Genomic DNA, 22,167 nt, shown 5'->3' with positions numbered 1-22,167 from the left:
CCTTCCCACAGGTCATGTCTTCTGGGCAACATCAAACAAAAGTGCTGGATAAATCTGTCACTGGGAAAATGAGTTTTTATCAGTCCTTTATGGAAGAGCCCTGCAGGAATCTCAGTGTAAATCTCTTCCTGCTGCAGTGCTGTTACCAAAGTATCTTCAAGGTGGATTTTGAGGTCTCAAGGTTTCATGATTGATGGATTGAAGCAAATCTGAGCCCACATTTTTGCTGCATGCACTGTCCCAACTCCATAAATAATTGCAGGAGCTGCATCACTGACTAGGATTACATGGGATGTCTTCAATAGATATTTAAGCTGACTTAAATATGCCTGGGTGCCCTGCCCCAAACCTTCCACACCACAGAAAGCTGCATAGTTTATGGGTATGAGGGAGGAACTGGGGTCTGCACAGGGGTTGTGTCCATACACAGGACAGGCCATACAGGGGTAGCACCTCTAAAAGGTCCCAGTATTCCCATCAAGTGCTCCTTTGTGCTTCTTTGGTCTAAATCCTTCCTGAACCCAAACCCTAATCTTGTAACATGCCATATTCCTACTGAGGAAAGCAAGGGAGGCTTGTGTTGGCATTTCTGTGGAGTTGATTGCCTTTTTTTATAGTTTTATTGCATTCACAGGAGGCTGATCATGGATGTGTGTTGGGTGTATTCTGACTCTGGCAGTGTTTTGGGATTATTCTTTGTAATACTGTATTTCTATTTTAATTTTCCTAGTAAAGAACTGTTATTCCTAATTCCCATATCTTTGCCTGAGAGCCCCTTAATTTCAAAATTACAGTAATTTGGAAGAAGGAGGTTTACATTCTCCATTTCAAAGAGAAGCTTCTGCCTTTACTGGCAGACACCTGTCCTCCAAACCAGGAAATGTATGTGCACCTCAAAAATTCAGACCAATTCCTGTCCAACTAAGCTGCTCATATTGAGCTTGAAAAAATCATCAGCTGGTCCAGACTGACATCCTTCAGGAGTTATGAATGAGCAGAGTTGCTGCCACTGAGGAGAATGAGATGTGTTTATTTAGTGCACATTCAGCTCTGAGCTAATTACTGCCTCCAGCATTTGAACTGTATTTTTATAGGTGGGTCATAAAGCTGATGTAGTGATCAGTTGACTCACCTAAAAAATGAAGAGAAAGTTGTTTTTCTCAGGGCTAACATTACTCAAAAGGAAAATGTGCTGCTGGGCACAAGGAAAAAGCCTGGCAGGGCTGTTTCTCAGTCTTGTTCCCACACTTGTGTCTCTTCTTTTTGCCTCTTCCTCTTGAAATCCCTCAAGCAGGTTCAAGACAAGCCCCATCCTCTAGCAGACTTTTACAATAATCAAGATTAAATTTTGTTTTGACTACAAGGAATTGGCAGAATCATAAATGTGTTGGAGTCCAAGAGTTTGTCAGGAGGGGTCAAGAGCCCAAAGTCTCTTTGGCTGGAGTCAGAGTCCCTTCATGCTCAGCCATGTGGAATGGGAGGGATTTTCATGGGAAAAGCAGATAGCACAAGCCTGATGCAGCTCTGAAGAGAGGAGCCACTAGAGTAGGTGTGCCATCCACAAAATCAGGGGAAAAGCCATCTCACTGCCACATCTCCTGTGGACATGAGCAGAGCAAGATCCCTGAGGAAAGACAAGGAAATAATCTGTAAATGAGCCTGTGGAAGAAGAGAGAGTAGAAAAATCAGTGATGTTATTCAGCTTTTCCTCTTGAAAATGTCTGTTCTAAAAATAGCCCACAGTCTTTCAACAGTGACACATCATGAGGTGTGCTCTTTATGGAAAAAAAAAATTCTAGAGTTGTAATGGCTCATCTCTGCCCTGTGTCTGTCATCTAAAGGGTAAGATATCTTACATAAAAAGAGATTTTATTCCCCAGCATTAAACCAGCTTCTCTGACGCTGAATTTAATCAGTCAGGAAGGTGGAGACCCATTACCAGGTGCTGCATGGAATAAAGTCTCCCAAAAGCCAGGAAGGTCTGTTTTCCAAATGTGCCACTGTCAAAGAGGATCAATGGAATCATCAACAATCAAACTGCCCCTCTCATAGAAATATCTGCTTTAAACATACTCACTTTAGGCAAAAGTAGCAAGCCCAGGCAGTGGAGAAAAAGACATTTAATTTTAAGGACAGGACAGTGCATCCAACTCTGTCCCAGTGCAGAACATCCCCACATCATGTGGCTGCAAGACATTACTGCCATGCACTCAAAATGATGCACAGAAAGTGTTTTTTCCAGGTAAAACCAAAAATTCTAGGAAAGGTAGGAACTGCTCAAATAAGCAAATACCCCTCAGCAAGCAGCAAAGAATTGATCTGCTCCTGATGAGTTGAGGGGATGGCTGAGGGTGGGAACAGTTCCTCCCAAAATGTGTGGCATTAAAAAAAACTCTTTGCACACTTCTTCTTTTAACCAGCGTTTCACAGCAGCTGCTTTCAGCAGGAGAGGAATAGAGGGGGAGATGGGGTCTTGTCACTGGTGAAAATTAAAATTAAACATTCTACACATGCAGGACACTAGGAAAGTGCCACCAAGCAGGGATTGAGAGCAAACACTTGTCCCAGAAAGTGCAGGGAGAGCCAGGCAGAGCCTGAAAGCAGCAGGGCAGTTGCTGAGTCAACATCTCGAGGATGTGTAATGATGCAGTGGGTGCAAAGTTTCCCCTAAGTGTCAGAAATTTCCATTTATATCTATTTCTTTGCTAAAGGAACTGTTCCCATTACCTGTGCTGCAGTGAAATCTCCACACAGCAAGTTACTGTGTTTAATTATTCATTTCCTGAAAGTAAACAATTCACCTTCTCTTTTTAAATGTCTCCCCTTCCAGAACAATAAAAGCTGTTCATGCTTCTGTGTGCTTACCCTGCTTCTCCTACCTATCCTTTATTTTAAAAATACATACCCCAGTCCTTCTTTTCCTAAAGAGGAACAACTTTTTGTAGACTTTCTTTTCAGCATAGAATCCTTTCCATGAGGAGCTCAGGTGCTGCACAAAGCAATCCCAAAGATACACCCAGAGCAAGGGTCGCTGGTAATTTGCTGGAAATTTCTCTCCTGTGGGAATGTGCTGCAGTTCACCACTGTTCATTTCTTCTCTTCCAGGTGGGCTGTAAAGCCATGATGGTTTTTTTCCAGTACTGTGTCATGGCCAACTTCTTCTGGCTGCTGGTGGAGGGGCTGTACCTTCACACCCTGCTGGTCATCTCCTTCTTCTCAGAGAGGAAATACTTCTGGTGGTACATCCTGATCGGCTGGGGTAGGTGGATGCCAGGAGGGATCCTCACTGGCACTGTGGCAGGAATTCAGCACAGATACCTGGGCACCTAATGGGGCAGAGTGTTGTAGGCAGCACCCCTAAGTCCTGAGGAGGATTTGGGGTGGTTGTGGATGAGAGGTTGGACATGAGTTTTGTGTCCTGGGCTCCATCAAAATGTGACCAGCAGATCAAGAGAGGTGATTCTGTCCCTCTGCTCACCTGAGACTCCACCTGCAGAGAGGCATCCAGCCATGGCCTCCCCAAAATAAGAAGGATGTGGAGTGGTTGGAGCAACTCCAGGGGAGACCCCAGAGCTGCTCCAGGGCTGGAGCTAGGCTGGGAGAGCTGGGAATGTTCCCTGGAGAGGACAAAGATCCAGGGAGAGCTCAGAACCCTTCCAGCCCTAAAGGGGCTCCAGGAGAGCTGGAGAGGGATGGGGACAAGGGGTGGAGGGACAGGACACAGGGAATGGCTTTGAGCTGACAGAGACTAGATTGAGGTTGGATATTGGGAAGGAATTCTTTGATCCTGACTGGGATCCTGAATCTGAAATCATGCATTGACGTGAAATAGATGGACCCCAGCAAAGCAGAACTCCTGGACTGAACCAGCCTGAATCCCATCACCTGTGTGCTAATGGTGGAAACCTGCTCACTGCACTACTGATTTCTCCAGCCTGAATGCAAATCCAGTCTCAAACACATAAAAAATTAAATTAAAATCATATCATGAAAATAAAATAAAATAATAAAATTAAATATAAAATATAAAATAAAATAAAATAAAATAAAATAAAATAAAATAAAATAAAATAAAATAAAATAAAATAAAATAAAATAAAATAAATAGAGCAAAGCAAAAAAAGTAAAATAAGAAAAATGGTAAGGGAGAATCAAGTTCTTCACATAGTAACTCACAATTGAATTGCTAACTTATGCAAATTATTCCTACCAGATCAACTTCTTTTATTTCTGCAAAAAGGAAACAGAGATTTTTTTTTCCCCTTCATGCTGTTTAGTTGAAGATTTATATTTAAGTAAGCAAATAACTTTCTACTGCCTGCTCTCAATAGCTGAAACAAAAATAATTAGAGTGGGGAAGAATCTTGAAAATAAAACTGTGCCATGTCCAGGGATTTGCCTGGGCTCAGGATTTATCAATTATCCAAGGAGGAATTCTCACAGAAGGTGACAGGAGCTACACTGGGGTCCATCTGCAGAGGAGAGATGATTCTCTGTGCCCTGGTGATGTGAGCAGGTCTTGGTTCAGTCACTCAGGTCAAACCTTCTCCAAACTCACCTTGTGCTCCAGATATTCTTTATTTCACCACTGGAGAGCTGGCAGGTTTTAAAGAAAAATGCACAAAGGGAATGATTTAAATCAAAGGAAATTTCTTGCACTCCTAATGTGTCCTGAGGTTGCTTGGGTGCAGAAGAGCAATTCCAGAACATGGCAAGAGCTTGAGGGAATTTTTGGCCTTTCAGTCATCCATCATTTGCAAGAGCATCAGGGATGGATCTGGAATGGATTGTGCATGAATTAATAATTTGGATGCTCTAATTACAGTTTTTACTGACTTTAGTAGTGGAAATCACTGGTTATAAAGTGTACATAATCTGTGAGTAACACAGAGCAGAGATGTGTCCTTCCTGGAGTATTTCCAACCTAAATCCACACAAAGACAAGAGGGAGAAAAGAGCCACCCTGGAAGTTCATGGAGTGAGGAGCAGAGGCAGCTTCACCTGGCCAGCTGCAGAAAGCTGGGTGGGAACCTGGCACTCCAGGCTCCCTCACAGGGCAAAGGAGCCCAGGAATATTTCATATTTATTGCTTTAAATCAAACATTTAACATACCTGGATGACCTTTGTGTGAGAAACACATAATTCTGCCCCTTGATGCTGAAGAGATCCTGTGCTGATCTCCTTGTGTCCACACTGGAGGTGTCTCAAGTGATCTTTATTCTTTCATTGCACCCCTGGGAGCTTTTTCTAGGCACTGCAGCAGGAAAATCAACAGGGGCACTTCCAGAGAGCTGATCCTGCATGGCCACAGGGAAGGAAAGGCAACCTTGCCTGTTTACCATGTGAGGGTGGAAAATGTGCAGGATTTTCCTACCCCTGAGTCACTCAGGAGAGATGCAGAGCAAGGGAGAACAGCCCTGAGAAAGGAGGCAGATTTTAAATGATCTGCTAATGAAATCAGGTAACCATTGGGTCATGATTTCTGACAGCAGCACCATCTCTTCTCTCCTCAGGTGCCCCCTCTGTGTTCATCACTGCCTGGACTATTGTCAGGATTTACTTTTTTGATGTTGGGTAAGCCTGTGCACTCAATTATCTTTCCTTTATAGATCTGTTTTCCTTTATGGCCAAGGAAAGTCCTTAATAACCCAAAACCCAGCAGCAGTGGCTGCTCCCTCCTCTCCCCTGCCACCAGGAAATGCTCCAAGAGCTCCCTGAAATGTCATTTTAGGGCAGTCACTTGCCCTCTTTGCTTCCCAGTGCTTTGGTCAGGATATTTGCAGGGAATCTGTGGGCATTTGTGTTTTTGTATGTGTATTATTTGTATTATTTTTATAATTTGTATTATTGATGTGTTGATGCTTCATTTGGCCCCATGCTCAGAGCAGAGCTTTGCACTCTGCAGAATTGACACTAAACATGCAGCAGGGAAATTAATAAACACCAATAATAATAATAAACCAAATTGGTTAATAAACCAAATTCTCTCCCACATAAAAAAGCTAATTTTTTTTTTTTCTCAAGCAGATTTTAGGATCTATTCTCCATCCTTTTTAACCTAGCAGCAGCCTTTGATATTTTGTAGGAGAAGCAGATAGAATGCAGCTAAGAAAATGAGGCAGATAGCAGAGTTATCCAAGGATATGTGCAAGTAAAGAGGATTTGATCCTGAAATCCTCATTCTTGCCTTTATCCAAGCAGTCAGACTGCAGTAATTGGAAAGGGTTTTATAGGAAAACACCCCAGAGAGATGCAGAATCAAGTGCTTATTCCATCCTCAGTGTGCATTCCCTCACTTCTTGTATTTGCATCCTGGACTTAAGTCCATTTTCTCCCCTGCATTCTCCCCCTCCAAATGTGTCCTGATTTGCCCTTTTTTTCAGTACCAGAAGCAGCTCAGATTTCTCACTGCATTTTTGATTTATAGTCAGGCCAGCACATTTCCTGAGGGCTACTTACTTCCTTTATGGCTTCACTCTATCTGCATAAAACTGACCTTATTTACTCTGTTAATAAATAGCCTCTAAATGAGACAGACACAGGAGGATTTAACCATTCTGGATACCAGTTTTCCTTAATATATATTCCCATTCAGCCTCAAAAATTCTTAACAAAAATACAGAATTTCTTGCATTTTCTGGGGACTTTAAAGCCCTACATTTTTGTGCTGAGTAAAACAGAGCAAAAATTTACAGAATATATTAATACCTAATACAGATTTTTTTTTCATTACCTGCAGAGAAAAATTACAGGAAATTAATCCAGGTTGGTTAAAAAACACTAAGCTTTTATTTAAACATTCCAACTTCAAATGAAAGTGACTTTCATTCAGACTGCCTCAATTTATATCAAAAATGAAGTGCACTAGATATAATTAGGGCCACTTGAATTCTAAATGAAAGGGCAGCACACACCTTACAGGAAACATCTGTATGTGAGCAGTTTGCTCCATCTCCCTGTAGGGCAAATTTAGTCAGTGTAGTCCACAAAGTGAAATTTTTATCCTCCTAAAGTTGGTGTTTAAAATAGTTCTCAGGATCTGTGCCCTGAAAATGCCTCTCTTCATCTCCTGCTGCCTTCCCTGCCAACATCTGGAATCAGAGGAGCTGAATCTGGGTGAAATTTGTCTGCAGTGGGCTCCACTGATCTATTTTTACATGATTTTCCATGAATGCTTTCCTAAAAATGCACCTTCTATCACCTGACTGTGCAGATAAATGTGTCCCAAGCAGTATCAGTCCTTTCCTGGATTTAGTGGGTCTAACCCCACTATAATAAACTGGCTGTTATTTATTTTTATTTTTTTTCAGAAGGATGTGATTTTTTTTTTTTTCTGCTGGTGCCAATTGCTCTGTGCTTATCAAACCCTCTCTGTAACAGGGAGGTGTTTTGCACTTAATTAGTGGTTTGTCTGGAGTTTCTTCTGTCTTCACTCAGAGCCAGGATTAAAAAACACATGAAGGAGATGAATTTTCTCATGTTTGGGCTTGGTTGTTCATTAAATCTTACCTAAAGTACAGAGGGTTTTGCAGCACTCCTAACTACCAGCTAGAAGTGAGCAAAATGGAGATGAATTCAGCTGCTGCTCTTAAAGCTAAACAGTCCAATGGAGAATTGACACCTATATTATTTATATTTTTGCCCCAATAACCAAACTCCTGTGACCCTCAGTGCAGCACTAACTGTCCAAACAGAAACTACAGCCTGAAACCATGGAGAAGAAGGAAGATGAGCACAGAAACAGACACCACCCAAAATCCTCCATCTTGTCCCATATCTATTACTATACTACAAACCCCCCAAATTAAAAACCCTTCACCATGTGAAATCACACACTTCTATTTAACTACACACCCATCATTCAAATTTGAGCACCTTCTCCAAGGCCTCAGGTCAAAACAGTGTTCTGCAGGGGGCCAGAAAGCTCAAAAAAAACCCAGGTTTTTGGGATCCAACACTCCTCCATGCAGGATGGTGCAGAGCACTGGAACCCTGAGGAATCTTTTCATAGATTTTGATCAATTTTCATGGTTTCTATAGAATTTCCCTTGCAGCAGAGCTCAGTGTAGGAGAAATTAAGAAAATCACCATCCTCCCCCACATCCTCCTGACATCCTCCAGCCCATTCCATGGCCAAGAGGAAAAAATTGGCATCACCAATATCCCATCATCTGGGTTATCTGGTACCTACTAGTGCTCACAGCCACTGCAAAGCAAGTTTTGGCCATTATCAGTCCATGCACATGAGGATTAGTCCTCTTCACACAACCCAGCCTAGCAAAACTCAGCTTTTAGGGAAAGTTGAGAAGGTTACAGACCTGTTTGCTTGCTGTTCTTGATGTTTTAAGTCTGGCTTTGTTTTTTTCTTAGGTGCTGGGAGGAAATAGTGGAATCCCCTTTCTGGTGGATCATTAAAACTCCTATTTTGGTGTCTATTTTGGTAAAGTATCAGCACATTCTGCTGGCTGCAAAGCCATCTTTGGTCCTAAGTGGGGAGGGGTGAAGGGGTGTTGAGAAGGGTCCTGTAAATGTCCATGGAAGATGCACTGCCAGGTAAAATCCCACTGTACATCAAACATTTGCCTTCAGGTGAGGAAATTCTAATTTCTAATTCAGGGTAAACACCCTGAGCTGCAGCACTGACCATAGGAGGTGGAGGTGGAGTGACCTGGAGCTCACTTGGTGTAGCTCTGACCATCTCCATCTCCTTGGTGGAGTGACCATGGGAGAGGAGATTGAGGAATGTGCTTGGATATCCAGGAAAGACTCATTTTGCCTGAGGATCATCTGAATTCCATCAGATGACCTGGGCTAGGAGTGGTTTTATTTCTCCAAGCTCACCAGGATGACTCGTTCAGTTGTAGATGTCAACAAATTAACATGAGATGAGTTCTACCATGAATCTCCACTTAGATAAAAAGGGAGGAGATGAATTCCCTCAGGAATTTGACTCTTGCACCCAGTACAGAGTACAGAGTTGCATTCCAGCTGAGTAATTTTGGAGTAAATTCTAAAGGAGTTTGGCTAATTTCCAGAAAAATCAACAGAAGTGTTTTATTTTTATTCTCTGGATATGATCAATCCTGACCATAGAAACCAGGACACTTCTGAGAAATTCTGGGTCCTTCCATCCTTGTTGAACATTGCTTTGTTAGGCATGGATCCAAACCTTAAAATCAAATGAACTGGAGTCAAACTTAGTTTTGAGTTTTCTTACATGAAGTAATGCATGTGGGAAGGGAAGAAAAAAAAAAAAAAAAAGAAAACAAACAAACAAAACCCACAAATGATATCAAATATATCTCTTCTAAACAGAAATCACAGAAACCTTTCCTTAGACATTCTTTTTATTCCATGTACATTATGACCTTTACAAGATTTTTTTTTTTTTTCTGTGGCATTTATCTTGCAAGAATTCCAGACTGAAGATTTCAATAATGACATCTTGCTCTGTTTACCTCAGTGGAAAGAAACACAGTAGTTAGATGACACATCTCCAAATATTTATATCATCCTGGAAAGCTATAGATAGTATTCTCCCTTTCCTGGGATAAGCTTTCAGTCAAAAAACACACCTTTTTATTCTCCTCAGATCAATGTGTCTGTATTTTCTTTTGGCCAATAAATCTTCTCCTCATTGCCAAACAGAATTTACCCAGCAGTTCCTGATTTTCCTTCAGCAGATATCCTATAAATCTGTCCTAAAGGAAGGGGCTGATAGCCACTGGTTGATGAACAGCAGTTTCTCCAGGGGGTAGTGCAATTTTTTTCCCCAAATCCAAGGGAATACAGCTGATATCCCAGTGTAAGGAAGAAATGATACAGGATCTATAAAGAAAATATATTATACAAGATCTACAAGAAAATATACAAGATCTATAAGACCTTTATGGTACATGAGTTATATCTTGTGTGCAAGGTGTTAAGCACTGGGAACACCTTTTTTTTGTTTACCTTTGATTATACTCTAGGGCTAAAAAAAATAATCTAAACAAATTCTCCAATATCCTGATTCCTCTATCTTCTGCCATGGAATCCCAAGGTTATACCAAGCCCATATATCACATTCCACTCCATGTTTGCTCTTGACTGCTCCAAGCCAACACAGTCAGAATTAAATTGCTCCATCCTTGCCTTCCTTGCAGCAGCTTGTGTGTTATCAATGCTCATTAGTGTAATTGATCTAGATAATACTGGTTTGGATTAATAAATTTCACTTGCCACCAAATCAGACACACAAACTGTTCACTTGAGGAAATAAATACAAACAGAAACTATGATAAATGGCTCAGGATAGGTAAGAAGTGATTAAGCAATGCATCATAACCAAGAAATGCAATTAATATTCAGTCACTCATAGGCTTTGGAAAAAGTGTCTGTTTGAGAGATGGGCTTCAATCTGTTTTATTCATCTATTGTTGTGATAAGTGCAGGAATTGCTGGAACAAATCTTATAATCTATTTTTTCAGGGAATCAGACTGGCTGGTTTAACACAATCCCTTCCAGCTGCTGAGCCTCTAAAAGTCAGAATCATTTGCACATTCACTGACCATGTAAGGATAAAGAAAGGAGTTGTGTGCCAAGCTAAAACTGAACTAAGTCCCCAGAAATCTGTCCTTGCTTCTCTGTTGTCTGTGCTGCATGGGCAACAGGATGACTCAATGGAGAGGACCTTGAAAGAAGCAGATTTTTATTCAATTCATCAGGACATTCCCATTCTCAGCTCTACACCTTTGCTATGAAACAAGGTTCACATTGCTGGAGTACATTGGTAGAGCACTGTGAGATTTTGAGGTGAAAAGAAGCATCTGGGTATCAGCCAGACTGCTCTGGTCTAACATGCCAGGAGGGAACATTCTCTGCTGCCTGGGGGAGATCAGTCCCTTGCTGCACAAGGTCTCCAGACAGGACATGGCAAATGATGTCTTGGAGTGGCTACCTGAAACAGAGGCTAGACAAGAGGAAGAGAATAAAAGTGGGTATTTATTATAGGTGCACCTTGGGCAGTCAAAATCCTTGGAGAGGGGCTACACCCAAGGTGGATGATGGTCACAAGTTTTTCATACAGTTCTAAGTTTGGTCCATTTACATATTGGATTAATCCTCCAATTACAGCTTCATATACCCACAGTTTTGTTTATATTTTTTGGGGCCTGAGACAGTAAGATATCCTTGAGTTTCAGGCCTAGAGAGGAATTGTTTTATCTACATAAAATAGGAGAACAGCAGCTGACAGGTATGGAGTTTTAGATCTATACACTAAAGCAGCACAGGACCTGAAAAATACAAAAGCTAAATCCTGTGGCATCAAATAGGACTGAGCAGAGGCCTGCTGGAGTGGATCCTGCCTCATGGTGTGGTTTGGTTTGTTTTGGTCTGGTTTGGTTTCCCTGGCTCTCCACACTCAGCACCAGGCCCGTGTCCCAGGGCTCCTTCCCGGACGTCGTGCGGAGCTGTGCTCGATGGGTTTGACATCATCATACTTGGGATGTATGACACAAAGTCCCAAGCAGGCTGATGTCAGGCCCAAGATGCCATCCTGTGTCGGTTTTCTATGTGTTCCCCACCCCCAAGGGGGACTCTCTGCTCATGGCTTGTGTCCTGGTTTAGGGTAAATTTGGGAGAAAGCCTCTTTTAGGAAACATTCAAGCAGGGAGCAAGTGCAGTCTCTGATAACAAGCTCTGCACCTCTTCTCTCCCCCTTCACTCCTGGAACCAGACTTAAAGCTGCAGAGTTCAATATTCAACACCAACAGAACATTGGGAATACAAGTATCATAAAGTTACCCCAAGACAGCTTGTTAAACAGCAGCTCATTCCATGGCAAAAACATTCCAGGGAGAGGAATTCCCCTGGTAGCTCGTTCTATGGTGTGACGGTTTTAGAATCAAAACCAGTGAGAGACTCCAAGTCAGAAGTACAATTTCATATTAAAAAAAAAAAATAAAATACATGCAATAGTACAAAAGAAAAATAACTGACAGAGTCAGAATACAACCTGACACCCCTCTGGTTAGGGTGGTAGCAGCAGTCCAGATGAAGTGATCTTGTTGAAGCAGTGATCCTGTAGGAAGATCTGGCAGCTCTTGTTCTCTGGAAACCAGTGGGTAAAGGCTGCCTTGGTGTTCAAAATCTCAGTTTTTATCTAGGTGGGAAATGTTTGGCTCCTCCCCCTGGGTGGATCATCTCCCAATGGGATGATGTAATTTTATCAGTCATGGGCCATTAACAGGAGATATCTCCTGGAGGAAGGATGGGTCATAGGAAAGATAAAGAACAATGTCCCATCTGGTTTTAACAGCTGGCCCATTAGCAGAGGATATCTCCCACAGAGATAAGAATCACTGCCCCACCCAGTTTCAGCAGCTGGTGATAGAATCCAGACTTTAGGGCACATCTTTACATTGTAACCTAGGACACATGGCAAAAACATTCCAGGGAGGGGAATTCCCCTCTAGTGATGGGCTCTTTTCCCTGGAGAAAACCATTGATATTTTACCCCTCCCTTCCCATCTCAACAGGTGAACTTCATCCTCTTCATCTGCATCATCCGTATCCTGGTCCAGAAGCTGCACTCCCCAGATGTTGGGCACAACGAAACCAGCCAATATTCGTAAGTCCCAGACTTTTCCAACCCTATCCTGTGTTTTTTGGGAAACCTGCCTGGCTGCTTGATGGTTCATGATGGTGTCTTGGTTCGTGATTGTGTCTGCCTGCGCTGATCAAAATCAATTAATTTTGATTGCTTAAAGTAGATTAGGAATCAGGAAATGGAGCATTTGCTGAAACAGCTGGGCAGGTTTTATGTCAGTTGTGGCAGGTGAGAGGGATTTCTCCTGGGATTAATGATGAAGAAATGAGAGTAATAATAATGATAATGAAGCCAAATATTGTTTTTCTTTGAATATTTAATGTTTATTGGATTCTGAAGGCAGAAGGACCCTGATGAAAAACAAAAAAGTTGCTTACCACAGTGTACAGGCTTCTTTTCCCCTCACGCTCAGTTTTAAAGAAAGAGAGATCTAGAAAATTACCATTCAGTAGGATCTATGACAAATTTTCCTTATCCTAAAAGAGATCTCTAAACAAGATTGGATTAACTCAATACATTTTTCTTCTCTGTTGAGAAGGATCACTGTCTTAGAAGTTTTACTTGACTTAATGGTTTTATTCTGGGGATATGAAGTTGACCTTAATGGGGTTTTAAATAATGAACAACATGCAGGAGAGATCAACATCTCTCTCAGTGGCCAAGGCAAGTCTCAGCTGCAGGATTTTAAGAGTGAAAGAAATGTCTGTCTCCATGGATTTATTCTGGCTTCAATGCAAATAAAATAAAAGATTATTTTTTACTGTTTCCACTGTTCTGGCTCCGCTTTTCAGCTATCCTGAATATTTATTAAACATTTCCTGAAAAAAATTAAGTCCAGTGTTTGCACGGTCACTTCCTGTAAATCTTTGTCTTTGGAGGGAGCTGTGCTTTTGGGTACCCTGAAAATTCTCAGTTCATCTTCCTGCAGGATGGAAAACAATAGCAATATGTTCCTTAAATCCTGCCCAGCCACAGCACTGAGACTTTCTCTCTGGTGATGCTGAATTATTCATTTAATCTGCCTCGAGAGATTCTCAGATTTATGAAAGGAAATGCCAGTTTTTGACCTTAATTTTCCTGGCAGCAGCCAAAGCCAATTATCTATTTTTCTGTCATCACAACACACCAACATTAGCAGACCCTGTGCTTTCTACCACCTCCCCTTCTGGACTGGGAATTTTATCTTTTTACCCCAGGTTTGCAGCAGGTGCATAGATTAAATCAGAATATTTAAATACGTTCTAGTTCTGGCACTGCTGACTTGTGTTCACCTCAGCAAATGTGCTGCCATCTGAAGAGTTATGCCCAGATTACCTTGGAGGTCATGCTGGGCTTTGGGTTCAGGACACATTTTCCAGTGAGGTGGGAGCTGCCAGGAAAGTCTTTTTTTTTTTTGCCTTGTAGACAAACATAAGGCATGTTGGTAAAACACAAAGTTCCCCTCACTGACCTCCCAACAGGGGGTTCAGATGAAGGAAAACTGATCCTGGCATCTCCAGATGCTCCTTCACCACCTGCAAAGACAGCTCAGCTCCATTAGGGAATCAATCCTTCAAAGTTTTGGGTTTGAAGTGACCTTAAAGCTCATTCAGCTTCAACCCCCTGCCATGGGCAGAGTCACCTTCCACTATCCCAGGTTGCTCAGAGCTTCTTCCAGGCTGACCTTAAAGCTTGAGGTTTCCAAGCCACGTGGGGTTCTTCAGGACACTTCCAATTCTTGCATGGACCTGTCACACAAGATCTGTGGGACACTTGTCCCCCTGTCACCAGCCACAGCTGGCTGGGGCAGCTGGAAATCTCTGTTGACTGTGTTCACTGCAGTAGGTAGATATCCACACTTTACTATGGAAACAAATATTAATTGTCTGAAACTGAAGGTTAGATCCCACCAAGGCGAGTTCTCTGTGTGCTCCTAAGATTTTTAGCTTTAGACAGCAATCTGTGGAGCCTGCTGGGGTGTGACTGCAGGACCCAACAATTCTTAACAAAAAACTGCTGCTGAAAGTTTGAGTCAGCTCAGGGTGACCCTATTGCTCTCCAGAATTCCCTGAAAGGAGGCTGGAGCCAGGTGGGGATGAGGCTCTGACCCAGGCAGCAAGGCACAGGATGAGAGGAAATGGCCTCAAGCTGTGCCTGGAGAGGTTCAGGTTGGACGTCAGGAGGAATTTCTTCACCTAAAGGGTTGTGAAGCATTGTAAGGGGCTGCTCAGGGAGGTTTGGAGTCCCCATCCCTGGAGGTGTCCAATGAAAGGCTGGAGGTGGCACTCAGTGCTCTGGGCTAGTGACAAGGTGATGATCAGTCACAACTTGGACTCAGTGCTCTTGGAGGGTTTTCCTGACCAAATGACTGTGTGGGTTCTTCCTGCCAATCTGAGACAAATCTGTTTTAAACTAACAGCATCCTGGATATCTCATTTGCATTTCCCCCTCCTTCTCATGTGTATTTTACATTGTTTATTTTCTACAAACACAGCCTGCTGACATGCTGACAGCATTGTTCAGCTCCAAAAGGTCTGAGTTTAGCTGCAGGCTGGAAGTTCAGGTGTGCTGCTGACTCCCTCATTAATGCTGCTCACAGGGAGCTGGGCTTTCATGTGCTGGGAGCTCTAAAGAGTCTCCCAAACCAGTTTTCTGGAAATGACAGGGACATGTGCAAGAAAGAATGGGACAGCAATATTTCAGGCAAATGGAATTTGTCTTCTGCAACAGAAAACTTGAGCATAATTCATCTCTCCAATTCTGTCCATGTCTGTGGATCAATATTGTCATCCAAGTCCTCTGAGCAGCTTTCCCATTATGATTTCAAGGAGTGTGACTGAAATGTTGGTTCACTCCTGCCCACCTCCAAGGGCAGGAGCAGGTTCCATGCAGGTCAATGGACAATGGTCAATGGACACAAGTTTTCCCACAATTACCTGTGACCACGTGTATCTGTCAGAGAGGGGAGGTCTAAGATGGGTGCTGGGAATGAGAGTAAGGAGGATTTTGGGAATCCATGGCTTCCAGAGGATTTAACCAGTTTTAGACAATCCCCAAACAGTTCTGCCTCCTGCACAGCCAGGCTTGAGCTTCCTGGGACAAATTACACTGTGACTGGGTGATGATTTTCCTGAGTGCAGTGTTTAGGTGGTGGAGTGTTTTAAAAATCACAGAGCCCTTGCCTTGATGCCAACATAAAATCTAAAACTCAGTGTCTGGTGAAGCTCAGTGTTGGGAGCAAGAGACTGATGTGAGGTGTGCAAATTGGAGGAGGGGGCTCAAGTTTTGTCATTTATGTCTTTTTCATTACCACAGTCCAGCCAGGAGGGAAAATATTGTAATTAAAGCCCCAGTGTTATCTGTAATAAGATAAAATTTTCTAACCCATTGGAGGTTGCAAGCAGCATCCCTGTCAGTGTGGTACACAAAAGTAGCACCACATCTCCTCTAGGCTGATGTTCCCCAGAAAATGAGGGGAGAAATCTCTGCAAAGCCACTGTTGATATTCACTGAACTGCTGGGGAAATGAGTGACTTTCTCACCTGCCAGGAGCTGGGGGTCAGAGCTGCTTCTGGGAGTGAGGAACAGAGAGCACTGATTGATGATCAGAGACAGTGAGAGTAACAGTCCTGAGAGCAGGGCACCCAAGAGAACTCAGATTTTGGATCCCTGTGAGCAGGGATGTGCCTGCTAGTGAGGGATGTGGGAAAGGCAAACTCCTGTGAAGCTCCTCAGCTTCCTGCAGGCTCTCATTTTGCCTGGGATGATTTGGGTCTCATTTTGCCTGGGATGATTGGGATCTCATTTTGCCTGGGATGAGCCACAGCCTCTAATCACAGCCTTAATTGAGCTGTCTTTGGGCCAAGCCCAGGGAGACACAGGGATGAGCATCCTGTGCACAAAGCTGCCACATCAGCCCCCAATGGGCTCGTGCAGGTGCCAAATAAATGAAGATGGTCTGAGTGGTCTGAGAGGTCTGAGCCTGATGAGGATTGCACATGGAGGGGTACCAGGTGGGAAAATGAATATTTCCAACATCCCAGCCTTATCTCTCAGAAGCTTCTGAGAGAGGGGAAGATGTCACAGGTTACAAGTGACCAAGGGAGACAAAACCCCCACAAGCATCCTTAGACCCTTGCTTTCATTTTCTTTCTGCCAGCTACTTTTTAATAATGATTACATTTAATGCATTATCATCTCTTCCTAATTAGACCCCTGATTACCCAGCATGATGCCATTAAGCACTAATACTGTTCATCCCCCTCCTTTGGAGACATTCATTGTGCAATAGCCTGTCATTATTCCAAGCTAAACATACCATTTCTCTCCCAGAAGCTGTAATTTTCAGAAATCCCAGGCAAACAAAGACATTGCTAGATGATGATTTAGCTTGTGGAGATGAAAAAAAAGATCTCTGGTGGGAGGGAAGGAAGAGAGGAGGGAGAAAGAAATACCTCCAGTGGAGCTACAGGGAATAAAAATGTCACATTTTATGGTGCCACCAGGTCTGAAATCACCAGCCATCTGCAGTCTGTGGGACAAGGAGAAATAATAAATTTTCTGGGTTGCACAGGGCTCAGCTGCAGGATTGCTCAGCCTCTCACCCTCTCCCCTCATGGCTCATGTTTGCCTTTCCAACAGGAGGCTGGCCAAATCCACCCTGCTGCTGATCCCTCTCTTTGGCATTCACTACATCATGTTTGCTTTCTTCCCTGACAATTTCAAAGCAGAAGTGAAGCTGGTCTTTGAGCTGGTGGTTGGGTCATTCCAGGTAAGCCAGAATTTGGGTCACCAGGTCTGTCACCAGTGAGAAATGCAATAAGCTGGACATGGGTTTTTTCTGGACATGCCCCATCCTGCTCTTGTACCTTTGTGGAAAATCTACTCACTCCATCCTGGCCAGGATGAAGGATAAATTTATATTTTGCCTTCCAGAAGGAGATTTTCTTTCTCATTTTAGGAAATGAAAAGAAAATGTTCCTCAGTACATTGGTCTTTCTGTGTTTTTTTCATACTTTAAGCACCACAATTCAGTTTTTGTATTACTGATGTGGCCAAGGCCAGGGTGGATGGGGCTTTGAGCAGCAAGATTTATTTGGTGATGAATGATTAACATCCCTACATCTTCATCATTGCACATCTGGCACCTGGAAGTGTTCAAAAACTCTGCAGATGTGGCACTTGGGGACATGGGTTAGTGGTGGATTTGGCTCTGGTGGGGGAATGGTTGGGATTCATGACCTTAGAGGTCTTTTCCAACCTGAACAGTTTGTGACTTTGTGATCTCTCCTTTGAGAGCTGAATGGATCTGCATTCTCTCCCTGTCTGCAGTGCTAAAATCCTGTTTTATCCTTTTCCCAGGGATTTGTGGTGGCTGTTCTGTACTGCTTTCTCAATGGAGAGGTAAGACCAGACCCTCAGTGGTTTTTGGTTAATGTTTGCAGCTAGGACAAAATGAATGCATGTGGAGAAGTGTCCCATTCCTGATCCTGATGTTAAAATACTGGGGGGAAGCATCAAATCACATCTCTCTCTCTCTCTAGGAAAACAATTCAACCATTTGCCTGACACTTTTCAGCACAATTAAAAAAAACAATTAATAAACACATCAGGACTTGTGTGTTAATAAATACATCAGGACTTGTGTGTGCAGTGTAGCATTGCTGCTGAGCCCATCCTTTCCTCATTAAACAGCAACAGCAGCAGAGCTGCTGTGTGAACTTGCACAATCCCTGATCCCAAGGGGCTACCTTCAGTAGGGCAGGATAAATCCCATCTAAGCCCTGGTCATGCTTGGTGCCTCCAGGGATCCTCTCAAGGATCAAACCCACTGCCAAAACCAGCACAGGCATTGGTGGGACTTGTTGAACACAGAGCAGTGCAGGTGAACATGTTTCTGCCTGGCAGAGTAATCTTGACTTTCCCACATTTTAGTCCTGGCATTCTCCTGGGATTGTACTGTTCCTGTGTTTGTTTATCCCAGAGCCCTTCACACACAGCTGTTTCATCTAATTCATGCTGTTACCTAAAAGTTTGCTCTGGGGGGCTGCAGGAGAGGACAAAGACAGTGGCCAGGTTTGTTCAGGATTTAAATTGGGACAGTGTAAACCAGGTTATTTCTGTAAACTCTCTGAGCAGCAGCAAGCAGCTTCTGTCAAAAAAAGCAGAGCTGTAATGACAGCTTTACAAACAAGCTGTAGTTAAATAATTTCTATTTGGACCAAAATCAGGGCACTGAAAAAGAAACCATTTTAAATATACTCACAAAGTATTGTCATTGACATTAAATAGTCTGGCACCTTGACTGTACCAATAAGAAATTCCTTTCTGATGAAGCTTGGGGATTTCTGCCCCCAGTAATTTACCCTTTTGACTTAGTTTGAAGGACAGGTGTCTTCCAGTAAAAGCAGAAGCTTCTCTTTGAAATGGAGAATGTAAACCCCCTCCTTCTAAATTATTATAATTATGAAATTAAGGGGCTCTCAGAAAAGATAGGGGAATTAGGAATAACAATTCTTTACTAGGAAAATTAAAATAGAAATGCAGTATTACAAAGAACAATCCCAACCCTGCCAAAGTCAGAATCCAAGCTGACACAGTCAGTCAGTCAGGGTGGTGGCACAGTCCCATTCCATGGTGCTGCATCCTCCTGCAGTGGCAGATGTGGTTCAGCTGGAGCAGTGCTTCTGGAGAAGGTGCAGTTTCCTCTGAAGGTGCAGGGATGATGTGGAAAGGTCTGGCTTTCCTCTGGAATCCAGTGGAAAGAAGGTGCCTTGGTGTCCAAAATCTCAGTTTTTATCTGGGTAGGAAAGGCTTGGCTCCTGCCCTGGCTGGAGCATCTCCCAGTGGGATGATGGAATTTTATCAGTCATGCCCTGGGACTCACTGGCCATGAACAGGAGATATCTCCTGGAGGGAGGATGGGCTGTGGAAAGATAAAGATGATTGCCCCAGCTGGTTTAAAGATGGGCCATTAGCAGAGAATATGTGCCAGGAGATCAGGGTCACTGCCCCACCCAGTTTCAACAGATGGGGACAGAATCCACATTTCTGGCCACATCCTGTATTGCAGCCCAAGACACCTCTGTAGTTTTCCCCTTTGTGTCGTTAGAAGTCCTGGCCAAGCCAAGTTTAGTGATGGGTGAATTATCCACAGCTGCTCACACAGTCAGATCAAGCAACACCAAGTGATTCCCTGATCCCTTTTCTGTCCTCCCCACGCCCAGGTGCAAGCTGAGCTCAAGAGGAAGTGGCGGAGGTGGCACCTGGAGAGGTTCCTGGGCTCGGACATGAAGTACCACCACCCTTCCCTGGGCAGCAATGGCACCAACTTCAGCACCCAGATCTCCATGCTGACCAAGTGCTCGCCCAAGACGCGCCGCTGCTCCAGCTTCCAGGCTGAGTTCTCTCTGGTGTGATGGGGAGAGGCTCCCCAGGCACTGAGCATCCAAAACTGGGACACGAGGAGCCCTGGGAATCAGTGGTGCCATGAGAAACCCCTGTGAAATGACCTGCTCCACATGAGCCAACAGAGGACACACAACTGGAAAAGCTGCTGGCTCCCAGGATGAGATGGGACAAGCCAAGAGGATGAGGAGCACTCTTGCTCTCCCTCTTTTCAGGCCTTTCACTCTTCAGTTTCAACCCTCAGGGTTTGATAACTCTGAGGAATTGTCCAAGTTGCTTGAGGACAGCCTGGGAGATGCTGATGTGTCATAAATGATGAAGAACTGGGGGTAAGGGAGGGAGACCCTCAGTCCTCAGTGGCTTTACCAGAACTGGCATCTCTGAAACAGGCAAATTGCACTTTTTTTTTTTTTTTTTTTTTTTTAATGAGCCAGTAAAGGAGGGACAGAGGCAGGAAACAGAAAAAAAAATCCAAACATATGAATGTGCCAAAATTCCTGTGGACAAGAGGTGATGGTACAGCACCAAAGATGGTGTTGGGGACACCAGGAGAAGGGACAGGAGGAACATGAGCAGGAAGGGAGAGGCCAGCATATGGCCCCCATGTTTTACACAGGTGGAGATGAAGCTGCAGCACCAGGAAAGCCCCTTGGATGATGCCCCAGTGTGTTCTGCTAATTCCCCACCATCCTTGGGAGCAGAAGCTTTCCAGGCCCCCTTGGAAGAGCAGATCCCTGGGAAGGGTCAGGACACCCTTCTCTGCACTGTGTTGGTGACATGGTGTTTTGCTTGGTTGTGTTCCATGAACAGGAAACTTGATTTGCATGTATAAAAACCAGGGCCAGGTGCCAAAAGCAGAGCATGGCTGTGTTTTGGTTTTTTTCATTCTCTTGGTGCATGGATGCACCCAGGATCATTAGGGATCAGGGGAAAATAATTCGGCTGTAATTCATTTGCACTTGCTTAGCACACACTGTCAGGAAAGGGAAATATAGGGCCCTGTAATCCTTAATTGAATCAGAGCCACCATAAGGAGCCACTCTCCAGATGAAAAAAAATTAGTGTCACAGCAGCAGGTAAAACTGCTTTCATCAGAACAAGGTTGTCTCTGCATACATCTGGCACTCCAGGAGGGAGGAAGGAGTGAAGGAGCTATTAAATGGATTTCTTCAGCTTTTGTGAGGAGTTTTCACCCTACATGAAGGCATTATTAGATATTTAAGATGTGTGTGTGCATTTTACATCTTTTCTGAAGGCCTTGTTAGCTTCCATACAGGGGCAATTCCTACTTGAAGGATGCACATGAATACCATGAAAACCAAGGCAGTAGGATTTTTTTTAATTCTTGTTTTCATGGTGGAGAGACAAAGGAGAAATGTTAAAGCCCAATCCCAAACTCAGTCAGAAGACAGAAAATACACAGATACAGATGTTCATGTTTTTGTCCCACTCAAGTGCATCAAGTGGGGTTGAAAAAGTTCCATGCTGAGGGTGGGAAATCCCTGCCCAGCTCATGTACCCTCAGTAATTGGGCTGCTGCCATCCTGTTTAATCATGTCCTTGTGAAGGAGTGTCTGGGTCACCAGCACAGGCACCTGAGAGGGAGGTGGATTCCTCTTTTAAAAAGTTCAGAGATCTCAGTTTGATTTCTGCACAGGGAAATGCAGCTCACTGCAGCCTGCTGGGGTTGGGGGTGGTTTGCCTTAAGCAAAGGATGCCAGCAAACCCCACTGAGCCCAGGAGGAAAATTGCAGATCCAGCTCCTTTCTGAGTCCTGACAGGGCAGTGTTCCATGCCAGGACCATTCCCAGAGGCTGTTATCACTTGGGCTGGATGTTCCCAAAATATTTCTCCAGGTGTGGGACTGAGAACAGCGTGGGGGGCTGGGATCAGTAAAGGGGCTGAGAAACTGGGATACACCAAGGGCAAACTTGCAGTCCTGAGCTTGCAGGGAGCCAGCTCAGATCCTGTCAGTGTAGACCCAGCCTGTAGAAGATGGGAAGATGTGTAAATTCCTGGAATTACAGTGCTGGTGACAGCCAGGCCAGGTGTGAGCCAGCTTTGTTAAGGCTCCTTTACACTGAGCCCACATCAACAGTGAGGATCCAACTCTGATGTGCTGCAAGATCATCAAAGTGCAGCTCCCTGATTCCCAAAATGCAGAGAAAACGAGGATGCTCAAAATTT

General features: G+C 43.7%; 1 protein-coding gene across 1 annotated transcript in view; it reads left to right on the top strand.

Annotated features, from left to right (window-relative positions):
• VIPR1 (vasoactive intestinal peptide receptor 1) overlaps nucleotides 1-21,366 on the top strand; it is a 95,258-nt gene extending 73,892 nt beyond the window's left edge. Inside the window, exons 7-13 of the mRNA XM_079300511.1 lie at nucleotides 3,106-3,259; nucleotides 5,515-5,575; nucleotides 8,372-8,441; nucleotides 12,524-12,615; nucleotides 17,215-17,344; nucleotides 17,935-17,976; nucleotides 19,800-21,366. Coding sequence (XP_079156637.1) covers nucleotides 3,106-3,259; nucleotides 5,515-5,575; nucleotides 8,372-8,441; nucleotides 12,524-12,615; nucleotides 17,215-17,344; nucleotides 17,935-17,976; nucleotides 19,800-19,991 — 741 coding nt within the window. The 3' untranslated portion in view covers nucleotides 19,992-21,366. The remainder of the gene's footprint in view (nucleotides 1-3,105; nucleotides 3,260-5,514; nucleotides 5,576-8,371; nucleotides 8,442-12,523; nucleotides 12,616-17,214; nucleotides 17,345-17,934; nucleotides 17,977-19,799) is intronic.
• The last annotated feature ends 801 nt before the right edge of the window (nucleotides 21,367-22,167 follow it).

Source organism: Erithacus rubecula, assembly GCF_903797595.1.
Source record: "Erithacus rubecula genome assembly, chromosome: 3".
NCBI classification, from domain to species: Eukaryota; Metazoa; Chordata; class Aves; order Passeriformes; family Muscicapidae; genus Erithacus; species Erithacus rubecula.
Note: the sequence above shows the minus strand (reverse complement) of the source record. Positions and strands in the feature narration are given on the sequence as shown.